The following is a 14970-nucleotide window of genomic DNA, read 5'->3' as shown; positions in this document are numbered from 1 at the left end:
GCATTTGGGTTACTTTTGAGAGTGGTGTTTTCCTGCTAATGGAACATTCACACTTACAGTTGAAGTCGGAAGTTTACATACACTTAGGTTGGAGTCATTAAAACTCGTTTTTCAACCACTCCACAAATTTCTTGTTAACAAACTATAGTTTTGGCAAGTCGGTTAGGACATCTACTTTGTGCATGACACAAGTAATTTTCCCAACAATTGTTTACAGACAGATTATTTCACTTATAATTCACTGTACCACAATTCTAGTGGGTCAGAAGTTAACATACACTAAACTGACTGTGCCTTTAAATAGCTTGGAAAATTCCAGAAAATGATGTCATGGCTTTAGAAGCTTCTGATAGGCAAATTTACATAATTTGAGTCAATTGGCGGTGTATTTCAAGGCCTACATTCAAACTCAGTGCCTCTTTGCTTGACATCATGGGAAAATCAAAAGAAATCAGCCAAGACCTCAGAAAAATAATTGTAACCCTCCACAAGTCTGGTTCATCCTTGGGAGTAATTTCCAAACGCCTGAAGGTACCATGTTCATCTATACAAACAATAGTACGCAAGTATAAACACCATGGGACACCACGCAGCCATAATACCGCTCAGGAAGGCGATGCCTTCTGTCTCCTAGAGACGAACGTACTTTGGTGCGAAAAGTGCAAATCAATCCCAGAACAACAGCAAAGGACCTTGTGAAGATACAAAAGTATCTATAGCCACAGTAAAACGAGTCATATATCGACATAACCTGAAAGGCCGCTCAGCAAGGAAGAAGCCACTGCTCCAAAACCGCCATTAAAAAGCCAGACTACGGTTTGCAACTGCACATGGGGACAAAGATCGTACTTTTTGGAGAAATGTCCTCTGGTCTGTTGAAACAAAAATAGAACTGTTTGGCGATAAAGACCATCATTATGTTTGGAGGAAAAGGGGGAGGCTTGCAAGCCGAAGGACACCATTCCAACCGTGAAGCATGGGGGAGGCAGCATCATGTTGTGGGGTTTCTTTCCTGCAGGAGGGACTGGTGCACTTCACAAAATAGATGGCATCATGAGGATGGAAAATGATGTGGGTATTATTAGGCTACCCAAAACGTTTGATCTAAGTTAAACAATTTACAGGCAATGCTACCAAATACTAATTGAGTGTATGTAAACTTCTGACCCACGGGGAATGTGATGAAAGAAATAAAAGCTGAAATAAATCATTCTCTACTATTATTCTGACATTTCACATTCTTAAAATAAAGTGGTGATCCTAACTGACCTAAGACAGGGAATTTTCACTAAGATTAAATGTCAGGAATTGTGAAAAACTGAGTTTAAATGTATTTGGCTAAGATGTATGTAAACTTCCAACTTCAACTGTATTGCCTACTGCCATGTGCACATTGCTGCGCTTATAATGTGAAGAAATAGCCTAATAGTTTATCAATGTTTTAAGCTAAACATTCTCATCTGTTGCGTCAGGCTTATTGCTTAAAACAGGTTTTTTGATGCTAGTGGTTATATTAATTTGGGATCTATCGCATCCCACAACTGTCCAAGACTATGTTTTGGAATATTTTTTTCTCGCACAGAATAGAGTAGGTCAACGTTTGTACTATGGGGGATAGTAGATTGACTGACATAGGATGGTGCGTTTGCTGTTGGTTAGTCCTACTCATCTTGTTGGCTGACGAAAAGTAAATGTGTATAGTTCTTCCAATATCTTCAATATGCACCTTGGCATTGGATAAGGACGCACGCAGTTGGTCCCCAATGTGTCTGTCTTCACTTGTAGCCTGTGAGAAAGACCTGATCATGTGACGGAGAGCCATGTGTGTGAGAGGTGCTTTGGCACGCAGCCAGGAGAAGGGATTTATGATTATTATATTCAGCCCAAGGGCCCAACGGTCACTGGCCGCTAAAGGCATGGATGTTTTTAGGGGACATTACGGAAACACAAAAGAGATGCAGCCGGGAAATTTGAGGCATTATCAACTGCTTGAGTGAGAGACTGATGAAGTGTGTACAGCCTGTGCAAAAACAAAGCAGAGCTCATGCCTTTCATGTAACTTTTTTCAAATCATCATTAGAGTCGCATCATGCAGCCTTAGAATGTATTAAAAATCTAAACATATAGCCCAACATTTGTATCACAACTAAAGATACATAAATACCTCTAAATTAAGCATATAGGAGTACCTGTTTCTTTGTTAAATGCTCAACACAGAATAGAGAAAATATCCTTCCTATTTTATTCAGCTATGTTCAATTGTATTCTTCATATTATAAAATAATGGCACAGAATTCTACGCAAATCTTGTCTGCTGAATGAACTAGTATAGCCCACAGCCATATGGCATAGCCAGATCAGGACCTAACATAAGGACAACTCAGAGTATTCTATTCTGTTCTTCTGAAATAGACTGCCCTTTCTTCATATCATGTTTTTTAGACCGGTTTAAAATAAATAATAGAGTTATTGTGAAGGTGTAGGATATATTACAATGATTTATTAGACTTGTTCGAATGTATATGTTCCAAAGGTCTGTATTAGTGGCTTGTAGGCTATGTGTGGAAGCCAGGAGATGCTAAATAAATAAATTAATGGCCAGTTACCGTGAGACCGGCAGTTATTTGCTTGACAATCACCGGCTGACGAAATTTCTTGGCCGCCACGGCCCTACTTGTTCCTAGCCTGAATGGTTCAGAAATCCATTTCTTTCTGGTGCTCCTTAAATTCTGTTTGGTGCCTAGCGTTTTAAAAGTTGAGAGCAGTGTGTGTTTGTGGGAGAGAGTGAGTGGTGTGTGTGTGTGTTTTTACTAGAGGGAGGGAGATTGAGTGTGAGGAAGGGATGGAGAGTGTGTGTGTATTTTAACTGAAGAGTAAAGAAGGTTTCATGCAGTGTTTTCTCCTTACTGACACAATGACATGCAGATCATTATGCATATGTGTTCCTTCCCCCATTCCTCCAGCCAAATCACAGCTAGGCCTTTGCAAATATGAGCAAATCAGCCATTCTATGCAGTATTCTATTAAACACTGAACAGTGTGAAGTTAAATTCAATATGTGTTGCATTGAGTAAAGTGTGAATTTCAGTGGCAGGTTTTTGCGTAGCTCATGCGCAGGAGGTTTAGAAAACGGGAGACTGGGCCAACAGGACGCTAGTGACTACACTGGTAGCTACTCAAAGGTGAAGTTTCTATGTTTTTTTGTGTTAACTCACAACATCTCTCTCTCTCTTTCCCCCTCCCTCCTCCCCCTCTCTCCGTCCCTCTTCCCCCAGCAGGTGGTGTACTACCTGGTGAAGTGGTGCTCTCTGCCCTATGAAGACAGTACATGGGAACTGAAGGGGGATGTGGACCAGAGTAAAATAGAGGAGTTTGAGCTGCTGCAGGCAGCAAGGCCAGACTCCCGCAGGATGGTAAGCCCCCTTTATTCAACTTCCTTTCTCTTATATTCCTCTCTTATTTTCTCATCTCTCTTCTCATCTTCTCATCCTCTAACATTCTCTACCCCACAGGAGCGTCCCCCAGCCAGCCTGTGGAAGAAGAGGGATCAGTCGAGGGAGTACAGAAACAGTAACGTCCTCAGGGACTACCAGCTGGAGGGAGTCAACTGGCTCCTCTTCAACTGGTACAACAGGTCAGTAGGGCCCCCCTAAGGCTACACACCCACACACCCACACACCCACACACCCACACACCCACCACACAGACACACACACACACACACACACACACACACACACACACACACACACACACACACACACACACACACACACACACACACACACACACACACACACACACACACACACACACACACACACACACACTGTACCTGTATTCATGTGCAAACAAGCAGCCCCACAGTGTTCTACTGCCCTGAACAGATTCTGACAGTCAGAAACACAGGGTTGTTCCAGACTTCAGATTCTATGTTTCAGCTCTGTGGTTGTAGCATACTGCATCCAGCCAGAGAGACAAGGGCTGGACTTTCAGATTGCTAAGTAGTGCAGAAGAGAAGCCAGTGAAGCAGTGAGCTGACAGCATTTCTGTACCGAGACAGCGAGACGCTTGCCCAGAACCTTCTGACTTCTAGCTTGGTTTAATATGCAAAACCTGTGAAGAATGTGGTTAATAGGCTTGGACGGTATGTCGTATATACCATATACCGGGGTATTTTGAAATACCAACAGTATGATTTTAGTTTTGATTTGTTTTTGGGGGGTTTTGGGGCACCCTAAGCTCAGGGGTGTGTGCTACACCACTGCTTCTAACTATCAGTTAACTATCTAAGATAAATGATCTCCTGCTCATGGCGCCAGCTATGCATTTGGTTTAATAACTTGCTAGCTATATGGCTAGCTTGCAAGATCACAGTTCTTGGTTACAGCAGAGACAATCAACCCCCTTTTTCAAGATCTCTACTGCTTGAATTTTTTTTGTGCATAATAAATACATTTAAAAATATATATATATATATTTTGATTAAGCACAAAGAAAATTCAAGCAGTAGGGATATATAGCGGCGGCAGGTAGCCTAGTGTTCAGAGCGTTGGGCCAGTAACCAAAAGGTTGCTAGATCAAACCCCCGAGTTGACAAGGTAAACATCTGTCATTCTTCCTCTGAACAAGGCAGTTAACCCACTGTTCCTAGGCCTTCATTGTAAATAAGAATTTGTTCTTAACTGACACCCCTAGTTAAATAAAGGTAAAATATATATATATGCACGCACACTACATGGCCAAAATTATGTGGACACACCTTCAAATTAGTGGATTTGGCTATTTCAGCCACACCCGTTGCTGACTGGTGTATAGAATTGAGCACACATTGTCAGTAGAATAGCCCGTACTGAAGAACTCAGTGACTTTCAGCGTGGCACCGTTTGTGTATGTACAGTTGAAGTCGGAAATGTACATACACTTAGGTTGGAGTCATTAAAACTCGTTTTTCAACTACTACAGAAATTTCTTGTTAACAAACTATAGTTTTGGCAAGTCGGTTAGGACATCTACTTTGTGCATGGCAAGTAATTTTTCCAATAATTGTTTACAGACAGATTATTTCACTTATAATTCACTGTACCACAATTCTAGTGGGTCAGAGGTTTACATACACTAAGTTGACTGTGCCTTTAAACAGCTTGGAAAATTCCAGAAAATTATGTCATTGCTTTAGAAGCTTCTGATAGGCTAATTGACATAATTTGAGTCAATTGGAGGTATACCTGTGGATGTATTTCAAGGCCTACCTTCAAACTTAGTGCCTCTTTGCTTGACATCATGGGTAAATCAAAATAAATCAGCCAAGACAACAGAATAAAAAATTGTAGACCTCCATAAGTCTGGTTCATCCTTGGGAGCAATGTCCAAACGCCTGAAGGTACCACGTTCATCTGTACAAACAATAGTATGCAAGTATAACCACCATGGGACACCACGCAGCTGTCATACTGCTCCGGAAGGAGACACGTTCTGTCTCCAAGAGATGAACGTACTTTGGTTCGAAAAGTGCAAATCAATCCCAGAACAACAGCAAAGGACCTTGTGAAGATGCCGGAGGAAACAGGTACAAAAGTATCTATATCCACAGTAAAACGAGTACTGTATCGACATAACCTGAAAGGCCGCTCAGCAAGGAAGAAGCCACTTCTCCAAAACGGACATTAAAAAGTCAGACTACGGTTTGCAACTGCACATGGGGATTGCAAGCCGAAGAACACCATCCCAACCGCGAAGCACGGGGTTGGCAGCATCATGTTGTGGGAGTGTTTTGCTGCAGGAGGGACTGGTGCACTTCACAAATAGATGGCCTCATGAGGAAGGACAATTATGTGGATATATTGAAGCAACATCTCAAGACATCAGTCAGGAAGTTGAAGCTTGGTCGCAAATGGGTCTTCCAAATGGACAATGACCCCAAGCATACTTCCAAAGTTGTGGCAAAATGGCTTAAGGACAATAAAGTCAAGGTATTGGAGTGGCCATCACAAAGGCCTGACCTCAATCCAATAGAAAATGTGTGGGCAGAACTGAAAAAGCGTGTGTGAGTAAGGATGCCTACAAACCTGACTCAGTTAGACCAGCTCTGTCAGGATGAATGGACCACAAATCACCCAACTTATTGTGGGAAGCTTGTGGAAGGCTACCCAAAACGTTTGATCTAAGTTAAACAATTTAAAGGCAATGCTAACAAATACTAATTCAGTGTATGTAAACTTCTGACCCACGGGGAATGTGATGAAAGAAATAAAAGCTGAAATAAATAATTCTCTCTACTATTATTCGGACATTTCACATTCTTAAAATCAAGTGGTGATCCTAACTGATCTAAGACAGGGAATTTTTACTAGGATTAAATGTCAGGATTTGTGAAAAACTGAGTTGAAATGTATTTGGCTAAGGTATATGTAAACCTCCGACTTCAACTGTATGTGTATATATATATATATATTTTACATTTGGAAATAAATTGCACCCTTTTTGTGCCTGCCAGTAATACCACATACCCTGGTATGGTACAGGAACGGTATGAAAATACTGCCCAACCCTAGTGGTTAATAATACTTTTTAAAGGGAAGAACACAACGGCATAAACATGCAGTACTGGAAAACACTGCACTCCGCCACATAGGCTAAATGAAAAGATTGAAAGGTTGTCTGTCTTGCTTTTTACACTATCTTTGAAAAGAGGATGCTTTCATTGACTTAAGGTTTTTTGGTTGTCTGTTTTGATTTGTGTCTTAGTCTTACATTTTTTCCATGAGGACATTTTCATTAACTTATCTTGTTTGTGAGGCTTCGTCACTGAGCAGAGGTAGTGTAGATGTTTAATTATAAATGTTTTCCCTGTGTTGAGATCGTGCAGTGATTTGGCTGAGTTAACATTATTAACCTGTGTGCCTCTGAGGCTTGTGGATTGTTTACTGTTCTGCTATCAACATCCTCTTTGTTTACAAGGCATGTCAGTTAAGAACAAATTCTTATTTTCTATGACAGTCTAGGATCAGTGCCTTCAGGAGCAGAACGACAGATTTGTACCTTGTCAGCTCGGGGATTTGATCTTGCAACCTTTCAGTTACTAGTCCAGCACTATAACCACTAGGCTACGCTGCCGCTGGGGAAAGGGAAGAGGAGGAAGACAGAGAAAGAAAGATGGAGAGCGACAGAGGGAGACAGAGATATAGAGAGACCGATCAAGGGAGAAAGCGAGTGAGTGTGGAACACATCCCAAATCATCTGTTTGTAGCCAGGCTGTAGTGTTGCTACTGGGACTGTGTTTCAGAGTGCTGTGAAGTTCTTAAAGGTCCAATGCAGCACTTTTTAAAATCTCTATCAAATGATTTATCGGTAACAATCAAGTACCTTAAAACGGTCAGAAAGAAACAAAAATAGCTTCTTAGCAAAGAGCAATTTCTCAAGCAAGGATTTTGCTAGGACTGCCTGGGATGGGTCGAAGTGGGGAGGGGAAAACTGAAAACTAACTGTTATTGGCAGAAAGGTTCAGAACTCTCTTTATTGGTCTATCAACTAATTTACTGTGATGTCACCAGGCAGGCCAAAACAACATTCCACCAAAACAGGCTGAAATTTCAGCTGGTATTTTCAATCAGCTCTTACACTGAAAGGGCATTATCATAATTTTCACAATTTCAGAGTATTATTCCATCCTCATATTGTGGAAATATTTATAAAACATAGGAAATCCTGTTTTTGACTGCACTGAGCCTTTAAGATGAAGAAAACAGTATAGGAAGCAAGTGGGAGTATCTGCTCTTTGCAATTAATGTCAAGATTAGCTGTAACACCCCCACCCTCTGGACAACCAGATTAATGTTCTGCCTGAATACTAGAGGAAGGATTCTGTTCAGCCCAGTCTCATCACTTAGTATCAATATCAGACAGGACCACAACTACTCTATACATTTTTTTGGGACTGTAATCTCTCTCTCTCTCTCTCTCTCTCTCTCTCTCTCTCTCTCTCTCTCTCTCTCTCTCTCTCTCTCTCTCTCTCTCTCTCTCTCTCTCTCTCTCTCTCTCTCTCTCTCTCTCTCTCTCTCTCTCTCTCCCTCTCCTCTCCCCCCCCCCTCTCTCTCTCCCTCTCTTCCTCCCTGACAGACGGAACTGTATCCTGGCAGATGAGATGGGTCTGGGGAAGACCATCCAATCCATCACGTTTCTGGAGGAGATCTGGCGTGTGGGCATCAGGGGCCCCTTCCTTATCATCGCCCCCCTCTCCACCATCGCCAACTGGGAGAGGGAGTTCAGAACGTGGACCCACCTCAACGTCATTGTCTACCACGGCTCCATGGTCAGCAGGCAGATGCTGCAGCAGTACGAGATGTACTCCAGAGACACACAGGTAAACAACAACATAAATAAACAACACAGGCTAGCCGTACGAGATGTACTCCAGAGACACACAGGTAAACAACAACAACATAAATAAACAACACAGGCTAGCCGTACGAGATGTACTCCAGAGACACACAGGTAAACAACAACATAAATAAACAACACAGGCTAGCCGTACGAGATGTACTCCAGAGACACACAGGTAAACAACAACATAAATAAACAACACAGGCTAGCCGTACGAGATGTATAGTCAGGGACCCACAGATGAACAACAATGTCAACAACAGGTTGGTCCATGACGTTTCAAAAAGTTGTTCTCTGATGAGGGGAGGTGGTGGTTGTCAAAAAACAACAGCAAAGGGGCCTTGAAACCCGTTGGCAGCCAGCATCTCATAATGGGGACTAAGAACAGGAGATAATGTGATGCACATCATTAACTGTGAAAGATGAAGTGAATCTCAGGTGTCTCTCTGTTCCATTAAAGTAATGACAGTATTTGTATCAGGGAATAGTGACATGATATCAGAGATACTCAGTCGGACAATGAGATTTGTCCAAGAAGAGCTTGCAGGCCACATAATGAGTGAGAGATACTGAGATTGAGTAGCATGACTGTCATGTTCCAGCATGCCTAGTCATCCATATACATATCTACCCCTAATGATCCAGTATCCCTTCACATTGTAAATATGCTACCTGAACCGTGTTCTTCTTATTTCTTATCTTGTGTGTTTTTGTTCTACCTTGTTATTTTTAGTATTACATTGTTATTGATTACTGCATTGTTGGGCCTTTCACTGTACTTGTGGTTGTGACGTTAAAGCTTGAAACTTGAAAGCAGGACACAATTTAAAGGCACATGAGAAGGGTTTGAAGGGTGGCACATGTCAGGCGGTAGCCCTGGGAAAATGTTTTTTTCTGCAGTTGTTGGCAGAGTAATGTGGAATGAAAGACAGTGGTTAGGAGATCTTAGTATGCAAATGTAACAGGGAGGAAGGGGAAGGAACGGAAGACGGAGGAGTGGAAAGAGGAGCTGCCACAAGGCTGTCTCACTGTAAGACTGTGATACCACAGAGCTTATTCTTACAGCACGGCTCACCCCTTAACACAGGGAATCACCTTAACACAGGGGTGGCAAGGTAGCCTAGTGGTTAGAGTGTTGGACTAATAATCAGAAGGTTGCAAGTTCAAACCCCTGAGCTGACACGGTACAAATCTGTTCTTCTGCCTCTGACTGTTCCTAGACCAGTTAACTCACTGTTCCTAGACCAGTTAACCCACTGTTCCTAGGCTGTCATTGAAAATAAGAATTTCTTCTTAAATAAAGGTTAAAAAAATTAAACACAGGGAGTTGCCTTAATACACAGGGGATCATGGAATCACACACACTGCGCAGGATGTCTCACTAGATATGAGAATGGTATATTTCTCAAGGACCATCTTTATATTGTCTTCCCAAATGATTCAAATCACTGATATTTCTTTATAAGGCATTATACACTCAACCATTGAGAATGAGAAGAGCTGAATGAATGGAAGAGTTGTATTGACTCCCTGTGCATTTCTTCCTGGTTTCCCTCCAGGGTCGTGTGGTGCGGGGAGCCTACAAGTTCCACGCCCTCATCACCACCTTTGAGATGATCCTGGGCGGTTGTCCAGAGCTCAACGCCATCGAGTGGCGCTGCGTCATCATCGACGAGGCCCATCGCCTCAAGAACAAGAACTGCAAGCTGCTAGAAGGCTTCAAGCTCATGAATCTGGTATGTCCAAGTCACTGAGCATAATGTAGGGCAGAACTGAGCAAAGGGCAGAAATGCAGCCATTATAGCTTGAATGTTTGAGATACTGGGCCTAGTGTGTCTCCAATCAGTACCTTGTTGGTGTGTGGAGAGAAGCAGTGAAACCAATCTGGTTGGATCTTAAGATTGTTTGATTGAGGTCTCCCCTCTCTCTGTAGTTGTGTTCAGTGGAAGCACAGCTTGTTGGTTGGAGTTCCTATGCTGTGTGTTTTGTATTGTTTCTAACTCACATCTCTCTCTTCCCTCTCCTCTCTCTCCAGGAACACAAAGCTCTCCTGACAGGGACCCCCCTCCAGAACACAGTAGAGGAGCTGTTCAGTCTGCTGCACTTCCTGGAGCCTCAAAGCTTCCCCTCAGAGAATACCTTCATGCTGGAGTTTGGAGACCTCAAGACTGAGGAGCAGGTAAGGCTGTGTGATTCTCTCATGTGGTTGTTGGGTTCGTATCAAGTGTGTCGCTGTCAGTGTGAGTGTGTGAGTATTATGTTGTTGCGTTCCTATCAACAAAGTGTGTATGTGAGAAATACTGTGTGTTATAGTTTAGTCTCTGCCTGTTTGCCTGTGTGTGAGTGTGTCCTTTAACATCACTGATCATAATGAATATGATTATTAATACAGAAGCTAATTTGCTTTCATATGGTGTCAGGGGACATGAGTGTGTTTCCCCCACTCACCCCACCTGGTGTTTGAACAGTGTGTCAGTGTGTGGAGATAATGATCCTGTTGGTACAGATGGGACTCTGAAGGAGAATAGAGCTCTCACACGCACAGACAGACAGACAGACAGACAGACAGACAGACAGACAGACAGACAGACAGTGCTGTTTTGGTAAGTTATGTTATGTTAAGGGCCCTTTAGCATTATGCTGATGTAATTACAGTTATTTAGAACCCCTATTATCAACCTCATGGACTTCATCAGTCTGTTAAGTGTGAAAAATCCAGCAGCGTTTCAGTTATTGACACACTCAAAAAAAATGGGTGTTCCTGGCATGTACTACCACACCCCGTTCAAAGGCACTTAAATATTTTGTCTTGCCCATTCACTCTCTGAATGGCACATACACAATGTCTCAGTTGTCTCAAGGATTAAAAATCCTTCTTTAACCAGTCTCCTCCCCTTCATCTCCACTGATTGAAGTGGATTTAATAAGGGATCATAGGTTTCACCTGGTCAGTCATAGAAAGCAGGTGTAGATGAAGGAGAGGAGACATGTTAAAGAAGGATTTCTAAGGTGTTCCTAATGTTTTGTAAACTCAGTGTATTGTACTGGTTTGACAATCATACCACTGACCGGCCCATGGTCAACCCCTCTTAATCCTGCTAATCCTTCAGCACCTCTTGTTAAAATCATGTGTGTGTGGGTGCTTGTGTGTGTGTGTGGGTGCAGGTGTGGGTGAAGGTGTGGGTGAAGGTGTGGGTGCTTGTGTGTGTGTGTGTGTGTGTGTGGGTGCGGGTGTGGGTGAAGGTGTGGGTGAAGGTGTGGGTGCGTGTGTGGGTGCATGTGTGGGTGCGTGTGTGGGTGCGTGTGTGGGTGGGTGCATGTGTGGGTGCGTGTGTGGGTGGGTGCATGTGTGGGTGCGTGAAAGAGTGCTTTTCCATTCCAGACTCCACATGTTAACCTGTATCTTCCATCTCTCTGTATCCGTCTCTCTGTGTCTCAGGTCAAAAAGCTTCACATATTACTGTAAACTGTGTCTGTGTGTATGTGTGCGTATGCATGTGTCCATATATGAACATGCATATCTCGGTCTCTCTCAGGTCCAGAAGTTGCAGGCCATCCTGAAGCCCATGATGCTGCGTCGTCTCAAGGAGGACGTGGAGAAGAAGCTGGCTCCTAAGGAGGAAACCATCATTGAGGTGGGTATGTGCGTGTTTGCGTTGTGTGTGTTTGAGATTGAGTATTTGTGTTTTTTTTGTTTTTTTTGTTTTGCTGACTGATGTGGTTTCTGTGTATTGTCCTATATAATTGAATGATTCTATATAATGTGGTCAGGTGGAGCTGACCAACATCCAGAAGAAGTACTACAGAGCCATCCTAGAGAAGAACTTCTCCTTCCTGTCTAAAGGAGTCGGCCAGGCCAACGTCCCCAACCTGGTCAACACCATGATGGAGCTGAGGAAGTGTTGCAACCACCCCTACCTCATTAAAGGTACAGTGATATTGCTACAATCCAGGTTGTGGAACGCTGTATGTAGCCTCTTGATATATGGAAGGACAGTGTATGCCGTGTGGGGTAGGCTGATTTGGGTCATTCCCGCCCATACCTTTAGTAAAGAGCTCTATAGCAGCCCCGGGGCAGAATGAAAACCTCTGAGTCAGAGACGTCCTCATTCCTCACCATCGTTCCCTATGGCGCTGTCTGTTTCTCTCACCCACCCTCCTCCCTCCATCTTTCTCCTAGCTGTGTCAGAATAGAGAAAGCAGGCCAGGAGGTTGAGGCTCTGGAACAGATAATGGACTAACTTCACATCTCCCTCCGTTCATCCCACATCCAAAAGCTGCTGTGTTGGTCCATTGCTCTCCCTCTTCCCTGCCCTCCTAGCTGTAATATATTTATGTCACTGGTGTACTTGTGCTCTGGTTAATCTGGTTAATCACAGTGCTCTCATACAAGGCCAGCCTAGTGAACTTTTGACCTGTGATTTGACATGCTTCTGTGTGTGTGTGTGTGTGTGTGTGTGTGTGTGTCTGTGTCTGTGTCTGTGTCTGTGTCTGTGTCTGTGCCTGTGCCTGTGCCTGTGCCTGTGCGTGTGCGTGTGTGTGTGTGTGTCAGTTTTAGTGAGGGCTAGGACAACTAAAGGATCAGCTTTAGAGTTGATAAACTGCCAAACGGAAATATGAAAGGCTTTCTAATTAAGCAGTAAGTCACAAGGGGGTGTGGAATATGTGCTCCTGAGTGGCGCAGCGGTCTAAGACACTGTGTCTCAATGCTAGAGGCATCACTACAGACACCCTGGTTCTGATACAGGCTGTATCACAACCGGCCGTGATTGGGAGTCCCATAGGGCAGAACACAATTGGTCCAGCGTCATCCGGGTTTGACCAGTGTAGGCCGTCATTGTAAGTAAGAATTTGTTCTTAACTGACTTGCCTAGTTAAATAAAGGTTCAATAAATTTTAAAAAACACTGGTAAACAGTTTATAATAGCAATAAGGCACCTCAGGGGTTTGTGGTATACGGCCAATATACCACGGCTAAGGTTGTGTCTAAGAACAGACTTTAGCTGTGGTATATTGGCCATGTACCACAAACCCGAGGTGCCCTATTGCTACTGTGAACTGGTTACCAACGTAATTCGAACAGTAAAAACAAAAAAATCATACCCGTGTTATAAGGTCTGATATACCACGGATGTCTGCCAATCAGCATTCAGGGCTGGAAGTACCCAGTTTATAATATCCACTCGTTTGTAGTATGTCAAATAAAAAAAATGGGTTGTTAGACTTAATAAGCATTATAGAAGTCCTAACTCATATTGTCTTTGACCTGCATACAGATTAGTGTAATTATGGGACCTTTCTTCATCAAATCACATTATTTGTCACGTGCACCGAATACAACAGGTGTTGATCTTACAGTGAAATGCTTACTTACAGGCTCTAAACAATAGTGCAAAAAAGGTATTATGTGAACAATAGGTAAGTAAAGAAATAAAAACAACAGTAAAAAGACAGTAATGGCGGGTGGTGGGTAGCGGGACACAATTCAGATAGCCCGGTTAGCCAATGTGCGGGAGCACTGGTTGGTCTGGCCAATTGAGGTAGTATGTACATGAATGTATAGTTAAAGTGACTATGCATATATGATAAACAAAGTAGCAGCAGCGTAAAAGAGTCTATATACAATGTGTGCAAAAGGCATGAGGTAGGCGAATAATTACAATTTTGCAGATTAGCACTGGAGTGATAAATGATCAGATGGTCATGTACAGGTAGAGATATTGGTGTGCAAAAGAGCAGAAAAGTAAATAAATAAAAACAGTATAAAAACAGTATGGGAATGAGGTAGGTGAAAATGGGTGGGCTATTTACCAATAGACTATGTACAGCAGCAGCGATCGGTTAGCTGCTCAGATAGCTGATGTTTGAAGTTGGTGAGGGAGATAAAAGTCTCCAACTTCAGCGATTTTTGCAATTCGTTCCAGTCATAGGCAGCAGAGTACTGGAACGAAAGGCGGCCAAATGAGGTGTTGGCTTTATGGATGATCAGTGAGATACACCTGCTGGAGCGCGTGCTACGGATGGGTGTTGCCATCGTGACCAGTGAACTGAGATAAGGCGGAGCTTTACCTAGCATGGACTTGTAGATGACCTGGAGCCAGTGGGTCTGGCGACGAATATGTAGCGAGGGCCAGCCGACTAGAGCATACAAGTCGCAGTGGTGGGTGGTATAAGGTGCTTTAGGGACAAAACGGATGGCACTGTGATAGACTGCATCCAGTTTGCTGAGTAGAGTGTTGGAAGCCATTTTCTAGATGACATCGCCAAAGTCGAGGATCGGTAGGATAGTCAGTTTTACTTGGGTAAGCTTGGCGGCGTGAGTGAAGGAGGCTTTGTTGCGGAATAGAAAGCCGACTCTTGATTTGATTTTCGATTGGAGATGTTTGATATGAGTCTGGAAGGAGAGTTTGCAGTCGAGCCAGACACCTAGGTACTTATAGATGTCCACATATTCAAGGTCGGAACCATCCAGGGTGGTGATGCTAGTCGGGCATGCGGGTGCAGGCAGCGATCGGTTGAAAGCATGCATTTGGTTTTACTAGCGTTTAAGAGCAGTTGGAGGCCACGGAAGGAGTGTTGTATGGCATT

At 43.2% G+C, this 14970-nt stretch overlaps 1 protein-coding gene across 1 annotated transcript in view; it reads left to right on the top strand.

Annotated features, from left to right (window-relative positions):
* The window catches only part of chd9 (chromodomain helicase DNA binding protein 9), a 112935-nt gene that overhangs the window by 50086 nt on the left and 47879 nt on the right, over window positions 1–14970 (top strand). The window contains exons 9-15 of the mRNA XM_052484789.1: window positions 3279–3413; window positions 3513–3634; window positions 8119–8362; window positions 9942–10118; window positions 10418–10561; window positions 11919–12017; window positions 12154–12310. Coding sequence (XP_052340749.1) covers window positions 3279–3413; window positions 3513–3634; window positions 8119–8362; window positions 9942–10118; window positions 10418–10561; window positions 11919–12017; window positions 12154–12310 — 1078 coding nt within the window. The remainder of the gene's footprint in view (window positions 1–3278; window positions 3414–3512; window positions 3635–8118; window positions 8363–9941; window positions 10119–10417; window positions 10562–11918; window positions 12018–12153; window positions 12311–14970) is intronic.

This window comes from Oncorhynchus keta, chromosome 2, assembly GCF_023373465.1.
Source record: "Oncorhynchus keta strain PuntledgeMale-10-30-2019 chromosome 2, Oket_V2, whole genome shotgun sequence".
NCBI lineage: Eukaryota > Metazoa > Chordata > Actinopteri > Salmoniformes > Salmonidae > Oncorhynchus > Oncorhynchus keta.
This window is presented reverse-complemented; position numbering and strand designations above follow the sequence as displayed.